Source organism: Dipteris shenzhenensis, chromosome 12 (assembly GCF_047967505.1).
Source record: "Dipteris shenzhenensis isolate YYH24624 ecotype China chromosome 12, Dip_SZ_1.0, whole genome shotgun sequence".
Taxonomy (NCBI): Eukaryota; Viridiplantae; Streptophyta; class Polypodiopsida; order Gleicheniales; family Dipteridaceae; genus Dipteris; species Dipteris shenzhenensis.
The window spans coordinates 18,694,777-18,715,059 of record NC_141607.1 but is presented as its reverse complement, the minus strand read 5'-3'; the positions used below and the strand labels follow the sequence as shown (position 1 = coordinate 18,715,059).

Below are 20,283 nucleotides of genomic sequence, written 5' to 3'. Positions count from 1 at the left end.
AAATTAGAAAATGCAGAAATGAAATCAAGAAGAGGGTTTTTATAATTAAAAAGATTTAGTATCAATAAGCAAAGAGAAGACAATATGCAAGAAGTAGAATGAAGCAAAAAAAAGCAAAGATCGTCAATGGACAGAGGAGCAATAAGAGTTACATCAACATGTCAAAGAAGTAATACACTCATTACATGTCAAATTAACTTTAAAATCCTTGATACCACGTTGAAAAGTTGTGGAAGTTCAAAAGGTGTGGGTAAAGTACGCTTTACAATCAATCAAATTAGAAAACTAGTAGTGTTTTTTTCATACCGAAATTGCATATTGTACATTGACAAGCTAATCAACAAATTAGAAGGTATGCCTATTATTTTTTTTGGTGCTTCACACCAACTATTTGACTATATACATACAGCTACAAAAATAGCTTTAGTGGATAATACAGTCTACCATTTCTCATAGTTTCTTACAAGAACCAATTAGTAACTTGTTGGTAAAGAGGTCATCTGACATGAGACCACCTATGAACACTTGGACTCACAAGGCCAAGAGTTTCACTTGCCTCTTAATGAATTCTCATGATTTCTCACAAGAACGCGCAAGCATCATTATTAACTTGCTGGTGATATCAATCCTTGAAACCACAAAGCCAAGACCTCACTTGCCTCAATCAGTCTGTGTGAACTTCATCAACGTTCAAGGCATATGCCATTCTTGCCGCTAGAATGGGGCCAGCAACTTGAGAATACTTCCGAAGTTCACGTGCCAATTCATCCATATGCACTTGTGGCATATCCGTCCAAGCTCGTAGATGCTTTACCAAGACATTTAAAATTAGCAGATGAACATAACAACATTGCTAATCCAAACCAGTAAATATCAGGCTTTACATGGAGCCACAACTGACCCTAGAAACAAAATCAACCTTAAAAAGTTTACTTGACAAGATATATGGGTTGCTGTAACAGCTTTGGGCCCAAGAGATCGTCAAAATAGGTACCTTGAATTGCAGATATTGATTGCCTAGCTTCAGTAGAACGTTGTTTACATCTTCAGATTCTTTGCTGCTGCTAGCATAATTTTTAACTATGATGATTGATCTTTGATCCTCCATTTCGTCAAGCTCCATGTCTACTGGCTCTTCACCGAATGCATCATTATATATAACAGCAGAAGTTTCCCCTGCCCTGGTTAAGTCGTGTGTGGATTTTTGCATTGCATTATCACAGTAATCTGACAAGCAGACATAAGCTTGCTTGTCAAGCAAAGGAGAAGCTATGTCAAATGGGATCCACCTGCATCAGTGAAGACCAAGTACATACAATGTGATAATCAACAAATGTGTCAAGACGTTCCTAACCAGCAGCTCTCATTACTCCCAAGAAAGTTCCCACAAACCCCGCATTCCCCATCACTGCACTGTTTCCATATTGCAGGGTTACCTCGTGTACACCTCCTCCTCTTAAAGGTTAAAATTTTGTTGCATCCTAGCTTGCACCCCTCCCCCCTCAACATTTAATCATTTCAACTATAAAGCAACAAATCATCAGGTATACAAGAAGTTTACTTTTGTCGAGCAGGACAACATGGAACAGCCTTAGATCTATGAGGGACAGCCAAACTGGATGAGAAAAAGCAGTCAGAACCAAAAGGACTTGATCCACCATTACAGACACAAGAAAGGTCGCACATAGTTTTTCTGAAGGAGAGATTGCACATGATGTGGAAAGACAGAAGAGTGTCTTTCTCGTGTGCCAGCACTACAGATGTATACATTGCAGCATGCTATTTTAACCCATAGACTGGTTTGAATAGATGGATAGGTCTGAGTAGTTGAGCCCGGGCATAAGGGGTTAGATGGTGAAATCAGAGACTTGCAAGGTGAAGGCAAGGGATCCCATACTATATTGTATCCCTTTCCATTTGCACATCATACAAATCTCTCCAATCACAACCATTGCTGCACACGGTCACATATGATCTTCTCGTGAGTTTTTCAAAACTTTAGTACATGAAGTCGTTCAAAAAATACTTATTACAAAATAAAGAATGCAGACATGAAAAAATGGTCAAGGAGTTTTGACCTATATTGAATCCTGGGGGAACGATGGCCTCCTTTAGCAATGGAGGGGATAAGGTTGCCACCGCCACAAACCTTGACATGACTAAGATTGAAAAGGCTACTGAAATGAATCTAGGAAAAGGATCAGAAGTACGGATCACGCATGCAGCAGGCCCATCTGTAGATGCCAATGATGTTGATATGCAAGGATGGGAAGAGGAAAAAAACGACATCCCTTAACAGTACGACTCCTTTCCTGGCTTCACTCTTCATGTTGAGGAAAAAAACTGGCAAAATGGCTCCAAGGGAACTGCTGTTGTCAGGTGCTCTCTCTTGGAAATCCGCTGACTAGCAGCAGAAAATGACATAACTCGTCTGGAAGAAATGCTTGGTCTCCAGAAGCCTCAGGAGGTCAACATTGAAAGCAACCAGAGTCCCAGTGAGCCACCACCTTCAAGAGTACCCAGGAGCCGACTAACAATGACATGCAGTCCACCACGCAAAATAGACCAGGGACAAGCCCGTGCGTGAAGTGCCGAACAAGTCCTCCTATGTAAGCACTGTCCAAGGAGGCCACCGAAGCTTCTTCAAAGTTCCTCAGGTCCTAAAGCAAACATCCTGGGAAGTGCTCAGTGCCAAGGCACGTAAGATCTTCCAAGCTCCGGTCCAAGCAAGTCCAGATGATAAGAAAGGACCTGGAGCCGCGACAACTCAGGCCAAGAAGCTATTCTAATGAATGGGGAGCATTTTCCACCTGTTCGTTAAGGTGCATAAACAGGTTGTAGAATGAGACAACCAAATGGTTGTGGTAGTAGGCTACGTTCATGGCCCTCGCCCCCCGACAATGTTTTTGGAAGGTTGGGTTCGCAATATTTGGACCAAGAAAGGGGTGAGAGTCACGAACATCCAACGGCTTTATAGTCCTCTTGTTTGAAAAGACACAGATGGGTAGTGCTATTGTATAAAACAACACCTGGACCATCGCAACCAGCCTCTTTTCGTGCAAATGTGGGATCCTTCTTTCAATCCAGACATGCCCTCCCTTCCAAGGCTCCTATCTGGGAGGAATTCCTAGTTCCGCTGCTCTTGGTTTTTCCTCAGATTGAGACACTTTGTTCTCCCCTAGGCCAGTTCAGGGGCATTGAAGCTGAACATTTTATCAACCCTTGGGGAAATCCATAGGCCTGCGTCCTAATGGACCTGGAGGTTGACCCTCCAAGCACCATCCGAGTGGTTGACGGAGAGGATATGTATGAGTTCAAAAGGTATATTATAGAGATATACGAAACTTGTGTTTTCTGTGTGGGCTTTTTATCCAAAGATCAATGAAGACATGGGGATTGGTCCGAATTCAGAGGGTTTGTCAAGATCTTGTTGCAACAGGCACATGCCAAAATAGAGATAAATGGGCAAGCCTCCTTAGATTTCCCTTGAAAATATCTATTAGGCAGGGATGCCCCCTTTCTTCTTTGATATTTGCGATTGCTACAGATGCTCTGGGTTGGTTAATACAAAATGGAGTGGCCAGAGAAATCATTAAGGGTATTTAGCCAGAGTGGGGTTTATAGATTGTGAGTCAAAAATTTGCTGATGACACTAATCTCACCCCGTATAATGATCCTCAGTCATTTGGAAACACATTGCAGTGTTTGGAGACTTTTTGTCTTGCATAAAAAATAAACCAAAGCAAAGCGGGTATACATGGGACTAGAAGCTATCCACCTGACTTTCTCATTAAAAAGGAATGTAAGTGTTGAGAGAGGGGGAGATTTTTAGACTACTGGGGATCCCAATGGGATTCAAATGTACCAACATATATAGAGGGGACTGGCTGGTCCAACAAATCAAGGAAAAGATAGCCAAAAGGCAAGCATTGCATCCATCACTGGCAATAAGAAAGTTTGTGCTCAATCATTTCATATATCCATCTTTGAATCTCATCTCTTGCTGGTTTCCATCCCAAAAAGGTTTGAATCAAATAAGTGCTCTCTTTAGAACTTTTCTATGGGGTGGTGAATTGGGACAGAGAAAGGTAGCCAAGGTACAATGGAAGTTTTGTACAATGCCAAAGAACATGGGAGGTCTAGGAGTAGTCAACATTGAAAAGTCATCAGCCAGATTCATGGGACAATGGGTTCTAAAGCCATACCAAGAACCCAAAACGTACCCAGGGTCAAACCAATTTGATGTAGACATTGGAAATATTTGCCAAAGGGCTCAGCCATTTTTGGCAGTGAGCCATGTGTGGCTAAAGGCTCAGAGTTATGGAGAGGCACATTTGGAAGGCCTAGGAGTCACTGAGACCTTACTTGCCCTAGAAAGGATTTTCTACAAAGACTGGAATTTTGTGAAGTCATGACTCTAAATGGTTTTCAATCATTTTGGGGTGAATATCCCTTGAAGGATGCTACAATAAGAGGGGCTCTAAGGCTGAACAAGAAAGGGATAAGACATTGGCAAGACTTGTGGTGGGATAGAAAGAAAGAAAGAAAGATCTATTAACGTCCACGAGAGACCTCGCGGGCCTATGGGACAAAGCGCACAGAAAAGCGAACTCATACAAGCCTCAGTGGGCTGAAGCAAAGGGTACGCTAGGACCCTTGCTGAGTACTAATCTATGCTAACAGAATCATAATCATAAACATAATCATAATCATAATCATATCATATCAATCAATCTATCTAGGCGCTGGGACAAAGCCTGGTACAGTGATGGCTCTTTGGTGGGCTGCGAAAATATCTCGTATCTGCGTCTGTCGAGCTGTCTTGTGCTGCGGCGGGGGGCGCGGTCTCCTCGCTCTCTGCACTCTCTGGGCTATGTCTAGAGTGATCCCTCGTCTCTGTCGGTCTCCTCTGAGGAAAGCTGTGATAGGTCAGACCTCAATAGAGTGTACTCTGGGGGCTCTCTGTCGCACATGTGGCCTCTGCGTCCCTCTCTCGACAGTACTGTGCCGGCTGCTCATCCAGACTGCTCTCATATCGGCTAGCTCCTCTTCCTCTACTCCACTGTGTCTGGGGGCTGACTCAAATGTATAGAAGTCTGTGATGTGCCGCTGTGTCTGGTCACCCTCTATGTCATGTAGTGGTCTGACCAACCCCTGCTGCTCTTTGATCTGTCATAGAAGCGCCTCCCTGTGTCACCACATCTCCATCAGATAGAGTCCGATACAGACCTGGTCATGGAAATGGATAAGTTGTGACAAAGGATCAAAGCCATTCCCCTCTAGGTAGAGACAGTGGTAGCGTCCTCGAATCTCATAGTAGGCTGGGCAAACACAAAGAAAATGCTCCTCTGTCTCAACCGCCCCCAACGTACATAGCGTGCAGCTCCGCTACTCTCCCTGCCTCAATCCTCAGCTGATGGGATGAAACCCGCATTTGACCAATGGCAATCCTCAGTGCATGAGATACTCCTCTATCCTCGAGATACTAGGGTCTCATAATGAATCCCTCCTCTGCTACTCGCAAGAAGTGGTCGCGATAGAACTGGGTCTTGGTGGGGAGTTCCTGGTCCTCCCCCCAAGTCTAGAATGTGTGAAGCTGAAGGAGGTCTAACCATATAACACGGTTGATCTCATCTCGTGGGATCAACTCAGGAGGTGCATCCATGCTATATTGAAAGGGGGGAAGCCTATCCATCTGGATACCGTGCCTAGTAGATATGTATGCATACCATGTGTCTGCCTCGCTCTTTGCGAGTCGTCAGGATGACTCTAGGGCCAATCTCGGAAGTCTCCAATGAGGTAAGTCCCACACCCTGTGGATGAAAGTCATTGCCTGAAAGATGGCATCGACCTGGAGAGGTGTCATGGCGAACTCTGCCTGTACTATCTCATGTGGAACTGAGGGTTTACATCGGATCATCCTGGATCCCATCGTCACCTATAGCCGCTCGAAGCTCCTCCAATCTGTCCTCGGAAGATCACACCCCCAAAAAGGTGTTGCATATATGATAGTCGGACGCACTAGTGTGTTGAAAAGCCAGCCCTTTGTTGGTGGATCCTGGAAGTGCGCCTAGAAACACTGTCACTCTAGTCTAGCCAAAGCACTACGCCCTCGTGTGAGTCGTGCCTGTAAGTCGTGCTTGGGCTGCATGTTTCATCGTGAAGATGGGTCCTGTGAAGGCTGCTCCCAGATATGTGTATGACTGCACTATCTCCACTAGTTCACCACGATAGGTGAAAGTGAGTCGGTTAGTCACTGCTCGTGAGGTGTTGAAGATCATAACTCCCAAGGTTGACCGTCAAATCTCTCTCTCTGCAAAACACCTCTAAGGCCTCCAGATCTCTCTGTAGTCCTTCCGCTGAAGAGGATATGAGGACTATAGCATCAGGATATAACAGTATCTGTATGAGGAGATCCCCTAGTGAAGAGCCCTCACCACCTAGGCGATCTATGAAAGATGTGATCTCATCAATGTAGAGTCCAAAAAGAGTCGGTGAGAGAGGGCAGCCCTGCTTCACCCCAATGGTGCTCTCGACCCACTCTGATAGGCTGCCTCGGGCACGGACCCTGCCTCTGACTGACTCATATAAGCTGATCACGCCCCAAATCAGTGTCTCTGGGATCTGCATCTCCTGTAGTCTCCTGATCATGCGGGATCGTGGAACAGTGTTAAAGGCCTTTTGAAAGTCTACGAAGCATGTGTAGACTTTCTGATGTCTGGACCTCGCCTCCTCAATGATAGCCCTCAGAGTAAAAATGTGGTCTAGAGTAGAGTACTGCCTCCTGAATCCTGCGTGCCCTACTGCTCCTTGCCCCCGTGCCTCTGTGTGACTGATGATCTCTCTCTCTAGCACCAATCCATAGATCTTGGCCAGTGTGTGGCCAATCATGAGGGTACGATAGTTCCCGGTGTCCATGGGGTCTCCTGCTTTGTGTAACAGTACGATAGTAGTGGTGCTCCACATTGGTGGGAAAGCTGTGGCAAACTGCAAGGTTAAACATATGTGCAAGGATCGGTGCTAGGACCTCTTGCCCATGTGCAAAGTGCTCTGTCCGAAGGCCTTCGTGATCCTGTGCTTTTCAGTTGTGGAGCCGGCGAAGTGCAGCCCGCACATTCTGCGTAGTGAATAGATGACAAGTAGTGGGCCTGGGCATAGTGGACATGTCTGGCGGTGTCTGCTTCGGGACATCATATAAGGAGCACGCATAGGTGTGCCACACGTCCAGATCGGTGATGGGGATGGATGGCTTTCCCTCCGCAAGGAATCCCCACCCAATGGTTGGGTCTCCTCCGCGAAATGATCTTATGATCTCATCCATCCTATGTGTGAGGAAGGCTCGTCTCTTGTGGCGTGTCAGCGACTGAAACATCCTGTGTGCCTCGTGTGGCGTCAACTGACACAAGGCTCGCTCCCATGTGAGGTGGGCTCACATCTCTCTGCACTCATCATCAAACCAGGGGTTCTGAGGCATCTTCCTATCACGTACCCGTGAAGATCAGGTCGTAGGAAAGGATTTGGTGGCAGCATCCTGTATCACTATGACAAGGGTAGCTAAGGCGTGGATGAGGTCTAGATCAGCCTCCAATAAGGCCGGAAGCTCTTTGGCTAAGTGGCACACATACACTGGATCAAGAGCATGGTCAAAGTGGATCTGGGTACGGGTAGCGGTAGGAGCTCTCCCTATCCCTGGTGTAGTAGCAAGAACATCGAAGGCCAGGATATGAGTGGTCAGCTCCAAGTGGGGAGGGGGGGTATGGTGAGGTCATGTATCCGTGAGACAAAAGCCAATGGGCCTAGTAGGTAGTCCATGTGCTAGTCCCACCTCCATGTGGGAAGCATGTGAATCCCTCAGATGATGGCCATCTCTGAAGGCCATTGTAGATGATGAGGTCGTGGATAGCTCCCAACTCAAGCAGATGTCGCCCATATGCTGTCACATGCGAAGTGTCTGCGGAGAGTCTCTCGATCCCAAGTTCTACTGCATCTAACTCTGGCATCATGTGGGGATCTCTCTCATATGTGAAGTTGAGTAAGCCCACTTGCATGTCCCTTGTCCATGCATTGAAATCCCCCAAAAGGAGGGTGTCTCCCTGTTTGGAGAACTCTATGATATCCTCATGTATCGTCTCATAAGGGCTGTGCCCCTCTGTAGTGACATCATGGGCATATGATGATGTGTGCGGAGGGAAATAGCATATTGCAATGAAGATAGGTCGGGCATCTAGTGGCTGCACTCGTATCCACATGTGACGTGCATGTTCCTCTCTCCGTACCACAGATATGAGTGGCCCCAAGTGTGTTTTGAAAAGGACAGCTACACCTCCAGAGCCTCGTACCCCACTATCTCTCCTCATTTCTTTCCTATGAGCATACTCCCAAGTGTATCATGTCACTGTGGGCAGCCCTCTCTCTGGGCTCTCATGTGTCTCAGTGTAGAAGATGATGTCTCTGCCTGTGTATGTCTCTGAGAAGCCACCTGGGTCGGACCAAAGTGTGCCATTACAGTTCCATACAGCCATACTCAGCTTGTTTTGTGCACTCTTCTCCCAGCTTTGGCACCGTCATAGTTCACCCTCTTCTTTCTCCCCTTCTCCCTTGTCACCTTTGTCGGCTCTTTCTCGAATAATCACTTTGTCATCTCTGTAGGCAGCCCATTTCCCTGCCTCTCTTGCTGCCATAACCCGTACCATCCCTTCTCTCCGATGTTCCTGCTGCAACAGCGTGAGATCGTCATCCAAAATATTATGGTCCCTTTCAAGATTGCCCTCATGCTCATGAGAGTGGACCTGTCCATAGCTGTTCGTAATTTCATTACTAGTGGTCTTGTTGGAGCTTCAGCTTTACCAACCCTCCATGCTGTCTCGCATGTGAGGTTGACTCCCATTTTGGTGAACAAGGTCATAGCATCGGACATAGGGGTGTCTCCAACTGTTAGGCCTCTGATGAGGACATTCAAGGCCTTGCGGCTCCTCCTTTTCTCTTCCTCCAGGGCTTCAAAGATGATCTCTTTCTTGGGGGCTGCCGTACCCTTCTTAACCACATTCTTCCATTCTAGTATGTCTGTGTTTAGAGTGCATTCAACCCTCCATGCTGTCTCGCATGTGAGGTTGACTCCCATTTTGGTGAACAAGGTCATAGCATTGGACATAGGGGTGTCTCCAACTGTTAGGCCTCTGACCAGGACATTCAAGGCCTTGCGGCTCCTCCTTTTCTCTTCCTCCAGGGCTTCAGAGATGATCTCTTTCTTGGGGGCTGCCGTACCCTTCTTAACCACATTCTTCCATTCTAGTATGTCTGTGTTCAGAGTGCATTCAACTAATGAAAACACAAAACACACGTCAACTCAAATGCAACAGGTGCAAGGAGTTGGACAAGAGACTGACAGGAGTCAGATTGCATGTAGACTGAACTAAACAATAAAAGAACAGCAGAGAACTCACGAATTTGCAAAACGGATATTTTGTATTATGCTTCAGCAGAGATAAATAACAACTCAACCGCAAAATGGGTTGTTACAGGACTTTTATAGCTGTCCAGATCCCTTTTGTCTGTTATAAGTCTGCAGTCAGTTATATCTTTTAGTAACAGCCCTTGTTACAAAACATCATACTATTGCATTAGCCCACTACTTATCAGTTACAGACAGTGGTATCCAATACATGCTAAGTAACCGCCTTGTGCCATGGGACTGACTTATCCTAACCTATGCTAACCCTGAGTTATTGGCCAAGTAGGTGGAGACTAAGTCTTCAACACCTAGCACTTCTGGTGGAGAGACTTTTTCTAAAAAAGTTGGAGACTTGAATCCTTTACTGGAAATAATCCTTCAGATCAAGTTTGAAACTGTGTCACTGCCAGGTCAATTTCTGTACTTTGACTAACAATAGGGTCAACTGTGGGTTTGTCTTCCTCTGTGTCATGTTGCTCTGCATTTGCTGTATATTCTGCTGCTTCTGTAGTCTTAGGTGGACTAGCACACCATGATTGAGTTGGGCTATGCATAGCATCAGCATTTGCAAATAATGCAGGCATCTGTGTTTCTACATGAGCATACTAATTAACCTCTTCTGCATGCACTGTAGGAGTTTCTAAGGTGTCAGCAGGTTCTTCTCCTAGTATGGAAAAATTCTGCTCAAATGGCATTTGTCTTTTAGTTCCTGCCTTCACTCTTGTCCTGAGATCCTTTAGCTTGTGTGCCATAGCCTCATATGCGTAAGCAGTTGAAGCAAATGCTTGATATGGGCGTGTAGCAATTGCAAAAAGCCTGCTTTTAAGATTGGCCCATGCTTCCTGTGAAGTTCTGCTGAGCTGATTCTTCATTTCAGTAATATGTGCTGTTGTCATAAACACACCGTCGACTTCTGCTACCATCTCCCTGAGTTGTAATTCAACATTTTCAAGCGCACAGATGCGGTCTTTCAGGAGTGTATTCTCAATCTGTAATTCTCTCTGATCAGCGCCCATTTTGTCAAGTTGAATAAAAAACTCATCCTTCATTTCTTGCAGCCATTCTTTGATAGTGGGCATGCATTCTTGTTGTAATTTGACCTGCCTTGTCAATTTTGTTATGTATCTGTTTTGCTGTTCCTTGGAGCTGTTGTACTCTTTAGCCATCTCGACAACCTCTGCATGTGCATTAGCCAACTCTTGCTCAAGTTCTGTCTGTTTGAGAAGTAAACTCTTTGCTGCCTCTTTTTCTCTCTGTAACTCTTGTACTTGCTTTTGCAATTCCCGGTTCTTTTTTCTTTGCTGATCACAGTAGTCTTTCATTGTGATTAAGGCATGGTCTATCTTCATTATTGACACCTTGTGTGGTGGTGAGAAACCACCTACCAGGCTATGTGGAGGAGAATTGAGTAGGATTCTCGGGAGGTCATCTTCAGGCTGCACCCATGTCTGTTTCACTACTGTGTTTGCTCTTGGATTTAGCTTAATCTTCCTTGTTGCTGGCTTTTGTGATTTGCTTGGGAGCTCTGCTTCTTTGGCAATGGGAGTATCCCATAACGATTCTGCAAGTGATCTTCCATACATCGCTTGCATGCTCTCTTCATGTGAATAGTTGGCTGCCTCCAAATCTTGTACCAAGGCATCTTTTACTGGATCCGGGCTATGCCTGCTCTCTTGCTTTGTATCTGGGCTGTGCCGCATTTTTGTCCTTTGCTCCCTATATTGGATACTCACATGAGGCTTCTTAGTTGAACTCTGTGCTGCAAATTCAAATAGAGCAGTGATGATGGGCGAAATCTTCGAGTGTGCATTTGAAGATGCTAGGTCCTTTTTCACAAATTCGCTCATGACCCTTGAATGCAAGATATGAGCCCAACTGATTCTGGTCCCCTTTTCGGCTGCTCTGAGCAAGGCATATGAGTCGCGGCTCATGGTATTGGTTTTGATCTACAATTGCATTCTTTCCAAATACCAGATTAACTGTTGCCTTCTCCCGCTGTCTTGCACATTACTGACCACAAAATACTTTTTGGCCGCCTCAGGCGGACCGAACTCTTGCCGCATCTCTTGATCAATATCCTTTTGATATGTTACCTCCTCCCTTATCAACAGTAATTGAAAAACTTCAGCAATGACTTCGGGGGTAACCATCAAGGTATCTGTCAACTTACCTCCCGTTTTTTGAAAATACTCGTACTATTTGAGAGCATCGGGCGAGGATTTCCAAGCCACCCAGGGCAGTGTCGCATAGTGTAGCAAGCCGATCTTCTTCAGCCACTTTTGATTCTTCTGCACGTCGAGAGATACTTTGAATCCGGGGAAGGTAGCTATAATTATCTGCTTCTTCACTGCTGGTTGTGGCGTCTGATAGTCGCTCTTTGTCTCTTCGTTCCCTTCCGCCATGACGGTTTTCTCTACAGCAGGGCTCTGGGCTCTTTCGTGCGGGGGTCATTGGCTTCTTCCTGGAAGCCATGTCCGAGTCGAGGAGGGCGGTAGAGATGAGGAGATCGAGGGATGGCTGTTGAGGCTGAGAAGATATGGGGGTTGTGGGGCGGGACTTACATTTTGGTGCCATATGTACAAATTCGTGTGGCGTGGAGCTTGCGGGAATTGGCGTTTTCTGGTTGATCTTTGTCAAGCTTGCTTGTTGTCGACTGGCAGTCGGAGTCAGTGATTGGGGGAGAGTTGCATCGAGCTCCCATCGTCGGATTATGAGAGTCCTTGTGAGGATTGCATCGGTGTCATGTGTAATTTCCATGATTGGCCGCGCCGAGGCTGGAGCTTCGCATGAAAGTGGGGGATTATCCACATGGTGTGCGCGGTGAGTTCGTATGCTCGCATTCTGAGTACCACAAATATAACTATGAAGGTCATACCCATGATTGTAATTTCTTGCCCTCTCAAGATTCCAAGAGGTTGGATTCTTCTTTGGTCAGTCATCCTCTCTTGAAATGGTGCTGGAACCAGCTCATTACAACAAAATTTTATATCCTTTGATAGGATACTCGCACCTGAACCTCCATCAACTAAAACTTCTGAAAGTTTTTACCTTTGGTATATGACATCAATGAGTGGCACTTGATAGTCCACATCTTCAATTGTAGATGTATAAATGTCTGAAGTCTCTTCTTCATTATCACTTGCTTTATAGTCTTTGCATGTATCTGACTCTTGTGTTAGCAATCCCTTGCAAATTTGATGTTTGAAGGCTGGAACCAAGTTCAATAACTGGTCAAGAGTGATCTGAACTTGTGACTCCATAAGCTTTTGGTAAAAGAGTGTATGGTCTTCTTGTTTTATATTGATGCCTTCTTTCTTCTCATTGTCAGTCGTCACAGGCATCTGACTTTTTTCTGTTGTGATGGAATGTAGCACATCTTGCGGTTCTATTGTTATATCTTTGTTTTCCCTTTCTGGTGTTTCTGACCCTATTCTGTCTGCAGAATGCATATTCTGTTTTACAGATGTGTCTTGTTCTGAGGAAGCTTTTTCTGTGTAGTTTCTATCTATTGCAATATGTTCTGATGTCTTTTCACTGCTTTGAGGAGCTTTAGCCTTGTTGCCATCTTTGGTTTGTTGTGCAGACGTATTATATTGACTGATTCCCTTGCCTTTGTTAATGTGATTCTCTTTCCTGACATCCTGGGAAGCATTGTTGGCAAGTACTTGTTGCAATGCTTTGTTTCTTGTCTCATTTTGATTAGGCCAATTCATTGCCTTGGCATTGTCTCTTTGTGTTTCTCCCAATCCTTGTAGAGGCTTTGTATTTTGTGACCTTGTAATTGCTAATGCATGAGTAGTATTTGGACTTTGCTGATTGTTGTAACTGTTATCCAGATTATGAGAAGCGATATATACCATATTCACTCCTGGAGGTTGTTGTTGACCATTTTGATTGTTTCTTCCATCATAATGGATGATTTGCATACCTCTTTCCCCACGGTGTTTACACCAAAGTTCACATTGTGGGCCTTGCGTGTGGCCATCCATGCCACAATAAGTGCATGTCTGAGTTTGTCCTTGCTGCTGCTATTGATTTCCCCATTGTTGCTGAAATTGCCTTCTAGGGACTGCATTTAGATATCTTTGTTGGGCTGGCCTTACTACTTAGTGCTACTTGATTGGCAGGTACAGCTGGCTCTTGATTGTGTTGTTGTTGTACATAAGGTGGTACCCTCCCTCTGTAGTTTGGGTTGTACCAACATTTTTCTTTGTCATGGTTATTTTCCTTGCAAATTTCACATGGAATCTTTTAGAGCTGTGGTGCTTGAGGTGGTGGCTTCAAGCTTTGAAGCTGCTCCTTGATCATTTTCTCTAGCTTGGAGATTTTATCTGCTGTCTTTTTTACTGTGGATTTTTCTTTGTTTTTCTACTTCTTCTCTTTCTTTTTCTTCTTGGAATATTCTTCATCATCCTCATCTTCTTCTGATGAGGTAGTTTCTTCTTCTTCAATGTCTTCTTCTGCTTCACTATCAGTGTTCGTATCTGAATCTAAATGCTTTTTCCTCTTTGTCTTCTTGGACTTTGATACTGTACCAAGTCTCCTTTCTGCCTGTTGGGCTACTTCTACCATATTATTAAAGTCATTGGCTCCTCCAAGCTGGTCCCGGCCAGCTACTGCAGTTCTCAGTTCTTTGTTTAATCCTTTGCAAAAATAATCCCCCAGTTGCTCCTGGGTGGGTTGTTGGTTTACTGTTAGTCTTCTGTTGAGGTTTCGAAACATTTGAGAATAATCTTCAACCATAAGATCTTTTTGTTTCATAGCTCTTAGTTTCTTGAGGATATCCTCTGGCGTTTTCTCTTTTCTAAAATGACTCAAGAATGCTACTTTTAATATGCCATAGTCAGCAAAATGAGCAACACCGTACTGCATAAACCAGTTCATTGCTTTACCATTGAAGGTAGCTGCAAATTATTCTTTCTTGGTAGCATCTCGCAATTATCCAAATCCACTAGCTGTCCATCTTGTCTCAAACTGTCCAACATGACTATCAGGGTCTTCTTTATCTTTGCCAGTAAATTTGGCTCTAGTGGGTTCTGCATCTTTGGTTGTATTGGTGCACTAGCTTGCACTTGGGAGGTCTTCTTTTTAGGAGGTTTGGGGAGGGGATTAAAATTCAGCCTCTGTCTTGCACTCACGAATACATTAGTTCTAATATTTGCTGCAAGTGCTCTTTGTAGGAGTTCTTGTGTAAGACTAGGCAGCATCAATTTTTGTAATTCAGCTTGTGCTTCATGCATCTGAGGAACTTGTGCCACTTGGAATATAATCAGAGTCGTGTAGAATGTCGTTTGGATCTTCTGTTTGTGATGCAGTCTCTGCCCGACTTCTATTTCGTGTGAAGTATGCAATACCAACGTGACGTGGAGAGATATCTTCCTCAGGCCTATTTGACATGGACTGTGCTTTCCGTGAAATAAATGGAGAAAGTTTTACTCACTGGATTTCAGTCAATTGATAGTTCTTGAGTTTGAAGCCTCTAATGCTACTCTGCCTATTGCGACTCTGTGTTGATGTTGGATTGTATTTGTTGTAGTTGCTTGTCGTTGTTTTTTATGTCGCCACTTGCCCGTCGTTTTTCCGCCGGTAATCCGACTATTGTTGTCTTGATTTGTTGTCGTCTGTTGTTGGTCTTCTTTCCGTCGGTAATCCGACTGTTGTTGTCTTGATTTGTTGTCGTCTGTTGTTGGTCTTCTTTCTACTGGTAATCCAACTGTTGTTGTCTAAGGAATTCTATATTGATGCAACCTCACTTGTTTGGATGTAGCTCACCTCGGTGGTCGTTTGCACCTGGCTATTCGATGTGAATGAATTGTATATGGCTTTTGTAGTAATGCAAACTACGTAGATTTGGCGTGTGAACTATGAATGATCGTTCACCGCTCCAGCCTCGCTACTGTATTCAGTTGGGTTGTGGGTTTGTATGAGTGGCGTACTCGTAGAGGAAGATTATCTAGTAAAATTGTTTCTGCTTCGACTTGCTTTTGTTTTTGTGGAGTTGTCGCTTTGCTATCTCTGATATTGTTATCAACGCGAAGAAACATGAACCAGAGACTCTATGAATGAACGCTGTGAGGATCGCCGAATGTGTTCAGAGCGCATTCAACTAATGAAAACACAGAACACACGTCAACTCAAATGCAACAGGTGCAAGGAGTTGGACAAGAGACTGACAGGAGTTGGATTGCATGTAGACTGAACTAAACAATGAAAGAACAGCAGAGAACTCACGAATTTGCAAAATGGATATTTTGTATTATGCTTCAGCAGAGCTAAATAACAACTCAACCTCAAAATGGATTGTTACAGGACTTTTATAACTGTCCAGATCCCTCCCGACTGTTATAAGTCTGCAGTCAGTTATATCTTTTAGTAACAGCCCTTGTTACAAACCATCATACTATTGCATTAGCCCACTACTTGACCGTTACAGACAGTGGTATCCACTACATGCTTAGTAACCGCCTTGTGCCATGGGACTGACTTATCCTAACCTATGCTGGCCCTGGGTTATTGGCCACGTAGGTGGAGACTAAGTCTTCAACAGTCTGCGTTGCCTTTAGTGATTTGTTGTGTGAACTCAGCATGCTTCCCTTGTATGGTTGTCTGTAGCGCTGCCATCTCCTTCTTAAGCATCTCATTCTCGGCTCTCATCTCTTCCATTGCCTTGCACGTACCTTTTGGTACCCCCTGCATTTTGTCCTTGAGGTTGACCTTCTCATCTTCCCATGCCTCTTTCTCCTTTTCCCATTCATCCTTCTTCCCTTTCTCCTTCCACCATTCTTCTTGCATACACCCCCCTTGCTTCTTGATTTCATTCAAGGTCTTGTCAATATGCGTCTTTTCTGCCATCAATGCCACATTAGTGGTCTCGAGGCTATCGACCTTTTTGATCAAGGCCAAGCAAATTTTGCTGAGGTGGGTCAATACCTCGGAGGTATTCTTTGGGGGTGTCCCTGCCATGTACACTTGCATTGCACTTTCGAGAGCCTTAACATAGCTCCGTGTCGTCATGCTGGTCTTTTCTTTTTACCCTGATCTCTGAGTTTCTTTTTCTGCAGAGTGGAGGCAGCAGCTCACGGGGGACCCTGGGGCATCATCTTGACCTCCAGTTGCAGTTCGGGGGGGGCTTCTCTGTTCAGTCACAGTCCAAGGGGCCTTCATGCCCCTGGCACAGCATTTCAGGGGCCTTTATTGGCCCTGGTGCAAGCTTGTTGTATTGTTTAGGTAGGTAGGTAGGGCAGCTACTGTTAAACAGTAAAACTACTGCTAAACAGTAGGCAGGAGGTAGACTAGTGGCGGGGTAGGTAGTCGAGGGCTAAAGGAGGTGGCCAACAGTAGGGAGGCGAGGCTAGGGGCTGGGGGCGGGGCTAGGGGCTGAGGCGGAGAGGTTAGGGGCTGAGGCGAGGCTTGAGGCTGAGAGGCGGGGCTAAGGGAGGTTGCGCAGCAGGCTAGGCTAGGGAGGCGGGGCTAGGGGCTAGGGGCTGAGGCGGAGAGGATAGGAGCTGAGGCGGAGAGGGAACTTTAGAGAACTTTCAAACTGAACAGCTTTTGATACAGGAAAGAAGACAAATCTGGGACAGGGATGCTCTCGCCTGGATGTGTGGTAGGCAGCAGCCTACACTCAAGGTATTCAGATTCGTCAGAAGAAGAAGGATTTTTCCTATCCCATATATGAGGAATACCAAGATAAGATAGTAGACCGCCTCAACGGAAAATGGCAGAAGCGAATCTGTCAGGGTTTGGTCAGCTAGATTTGAAAGGATTTGGATTAAGCCAATCCTTGAGAAGCATTCCTGTCTACTGTGGTTAATTGTTCATAAGGAAGTATGGACAGCAAGCAAGGCCAGAGTGATAAGGCAGAGGGATGGGAGATGTGGGAGATGTCACAGGATGCAGGAGGACATACCACACTTGTTTATGAATTGTGTGCATTATGTCAGTGTTTGGAATGTGATTAGGAATCATATCTTCCCTATTGCTCTTAATTATGCATATATTCTGCTGAGGGATGTCCCTGCCAGAGCCAAAGGAAACTGACAGAAATCAAGAATTATGCATTGTGGAATATTTGGCTTCAGTGTTTCTCTAGTCTTTTTAGAGGTGAGTTTTTGGATGCAGGTGACATTATTCTAACATGGTGGCTGAAAACTTGGAACAGGTTGATCAACTAGTGCATCAAGTACATGACTGCCTTAAGAAAGATGTTGCTATGCCCAAGCGACATGTCAAACTTGCTGCTCTTACCTGGAACCTTCTTGCAGATGTGGTTGGATCGTTACCAGATGTTCCTACTAAAGACTAGACTCAGAGATAGGAGACTATCCGGACCCAAGACTTCATGGGGCAAAATTTCTTCTTCTTCTGCACAAGTCACTGTGACCCTGCAGACTGCACGTATTACTATCATCCCGCAGGTCAAGTACAAATGCCCAACTACTCATAAGAAATCTCACTGGTCCGGTGGCCCACCCATCATCTCTCTGATTGCTCTTGATACTAACCCGCTCAAGTGTGAGGTGAGATCTCATCTCTTGGCACTTATCATCAAACCATGGGTTCCAAGTGCCTTGCCAACTACGGGACGTGCTGTAGATTGAGTTGTGGGGAAATATCTGGCGCAGCAGTATCCTGAACCACTGATAACAGAGTATTTGAGGCATGGGCGAGGCCTGCATCATCCGCAAGGGAGAAGGTCAGTAGCTCATGGGACAAGTGGCTTATATAGACCGCATCAAGGGCATGGTCAAATTCCATCTGAATGTGAGTGGGGGCCGGCGGGTCTCATCCTGTGGCTGGTGTGGTGGTCCATATGGGTTCTAAGGTGCCTTGCCAACTAGGGGACATGCTGTAGATTGAGTTGTGGCGTGGCGGTATCCTGAACCACTGATACCAAAGTATTTGAGGCATGGACGAGGGCTGCATCATCCCCAAGGGAGAAGGTCGGTAGCTCATGGGACAACTAGCTTATATAGACCGCATCAAGGGCATGGTCAAATTGTATCTGAACGCGAGTGGGGGCCGGCGGGTCTTGTCCTATGGCTGGTGTGGTGGTCCATATGCTGAATGCTAGATAGGAGTGATCAGCACCAAGGGGGGGGAGGGGGACATTGAGATCGTGTATAGGTGGCACACATGTTGGGGAGCCCATCATGTAATCCATTGTACTCGTCCCATCATGTTGGGGAGCCCATCATGTAATCCATTGTACTCATCCCCCCTCCATGCGAGAAACAATTGAGCCCTCCGGATAACAGTGATCTGTGAAGGTTATTATATATGATCAAGTCATGCACTGCATCCATATCCGGTAGGTGTCGGCCATATCCTATGACATGTGGTGCATCCTCTAAGTATCTTGCAATCCCAAGTTTTGCAAGATCTATCTCTTGTGCTTTGAGCGGATCAGCTTCGAAGTCGATCAACCCAACCTATCTGCTCTCCGTACGCGCATTGAAGCCACCTAGGAGGAGAATCTCCCTTTGCCTAGAGAACTCTGTGATATCACCATATATCGTCTCGTATGGGCTATGACCCTCTGTGGTGACTTGATGCGCATATGATGATGTGTCCGGGGGAAGTAGCATATTGCAATGAAAATCGGCTGTGTGACGCGCATGCTTCTCCTTCCGCATCACTTGATATAAACGGTCTAAGATGTGATCAAAAGAGAATTGCCACTCCTCCAGAGCCTCGTATCCCGTTGTCACTCATCTCTCTCCTATGAGCTGACTCCCAAGTATATCCTGTCACTGTGAGCACCTCTCTAGGCTCTCTTGTGTCTTAGTGTAGAAAATCACATCCTTGTCGGTGTAGTCTCTGAAAAGCCCCCTGGGTCAGAACAAAGGGTACCATTACAGTTCCATGCTGCCATACTCAATCTATTTTTTGCCTCTATCCCATATGCCCAACTCCTCATGTGCTATCCAGCTCCCCTTCCTCCCTTTATGCCCTCTCTCAGATGGTGCCAAGTATGATACACCGTGAGGTCTTGGCATACTATAGACTGGGCACAATATAGTATCTCCTGACCCTAAGTCACAGGCAGCCTACATATCAACACCAAGACTCCTGACCAAGTCCATACTGGGTATAAGAGAAAGTAATTCCTCAAGCAGATTAGAAGAGATCATTAGGGGAAATTTGGGGTCTCAAAGTGGCCCAAATTAGTGATTCCTAATCTTAAGGGATTAGGGAGGGATTTAGGTGGACCAATGGAAGTGCTCCTGCCATCTCGGTATGCAGTCCCCTTCCCCTCTTGTCTTGCTGCCATTACACATATCATCCCCTCCCTCCGATGCTCTTACTGCAGGAGCTTGAGTTCATCATCTAAAAATGTCTTGGTGCCCTTTAGTGTTGCCCTCATGCTCACGAGGGTGGACCTATCCACTGCTGTCCAGAATCTCACAACAAATGCCTGGTTGGTGCATCAGCCTTGCCCACTCTCCAAGCTGTCTCACAGGTTAGGTTGACCCCCATCTTGGTGAACAATGCTGCAGTGTTTACCATAGGGGTATCGCCTATTGTTAGTCCTCTAGCTAGGACATTCATGGCCTTGCTATTCCTTCTCTTATCCTCTTCCAAGAGATTAGATATAAACTCCTTCATAGGGGTGTTGCCTATTGTTAATCCTCTAGCTAGGACATTCATGGCCTAGCTATTCCTTCTCTTATCCTCTTCCAACTTGGGGGCTCCTGTGCCTTTTTTAACCACATCCTTGCTAGCACGTTTGCTTTCCCTTTGGTGATCTACTGCAAAAAATCAGCATGCATACCTTGGATGGTGGTCTAGCGAGAGAGAGAGAGAGAAAGAGAGAGAGAGAGAGAGAGAGA

The 20,283-nt window shown here is 45.5% G+C and overlaps 1 protein-coding gene across 1 annotated transcript in view; it reads right to left on the bottom strand.

Annotated features, from left to right (window-relative positions):
* Positions 1-291: 291 nt before the first annotated feature.
* Positions 292-20,283, bottom strand: part of LOC147895929 (arginyl-tRNA--protein transferase 2-like) — a 64,710-nt gene continuing 44,718 nt past the window's right edge. The window contains exons 6-7 of the mRNA XM_087383074.1: positions 995-1,289; positions 292-808 (exon numbers count right to left, since the gene is read on the bottom strand). Coding sequence (XP_087239200.1) covers positions 665-808; positions 995-1,289 — 439 coding nt within the window. The 3' untranslated portion in view covers positions 292-664. The remainder of the gene's footprint in view (positions 809-994; positions 1,290-20,283) is intronic.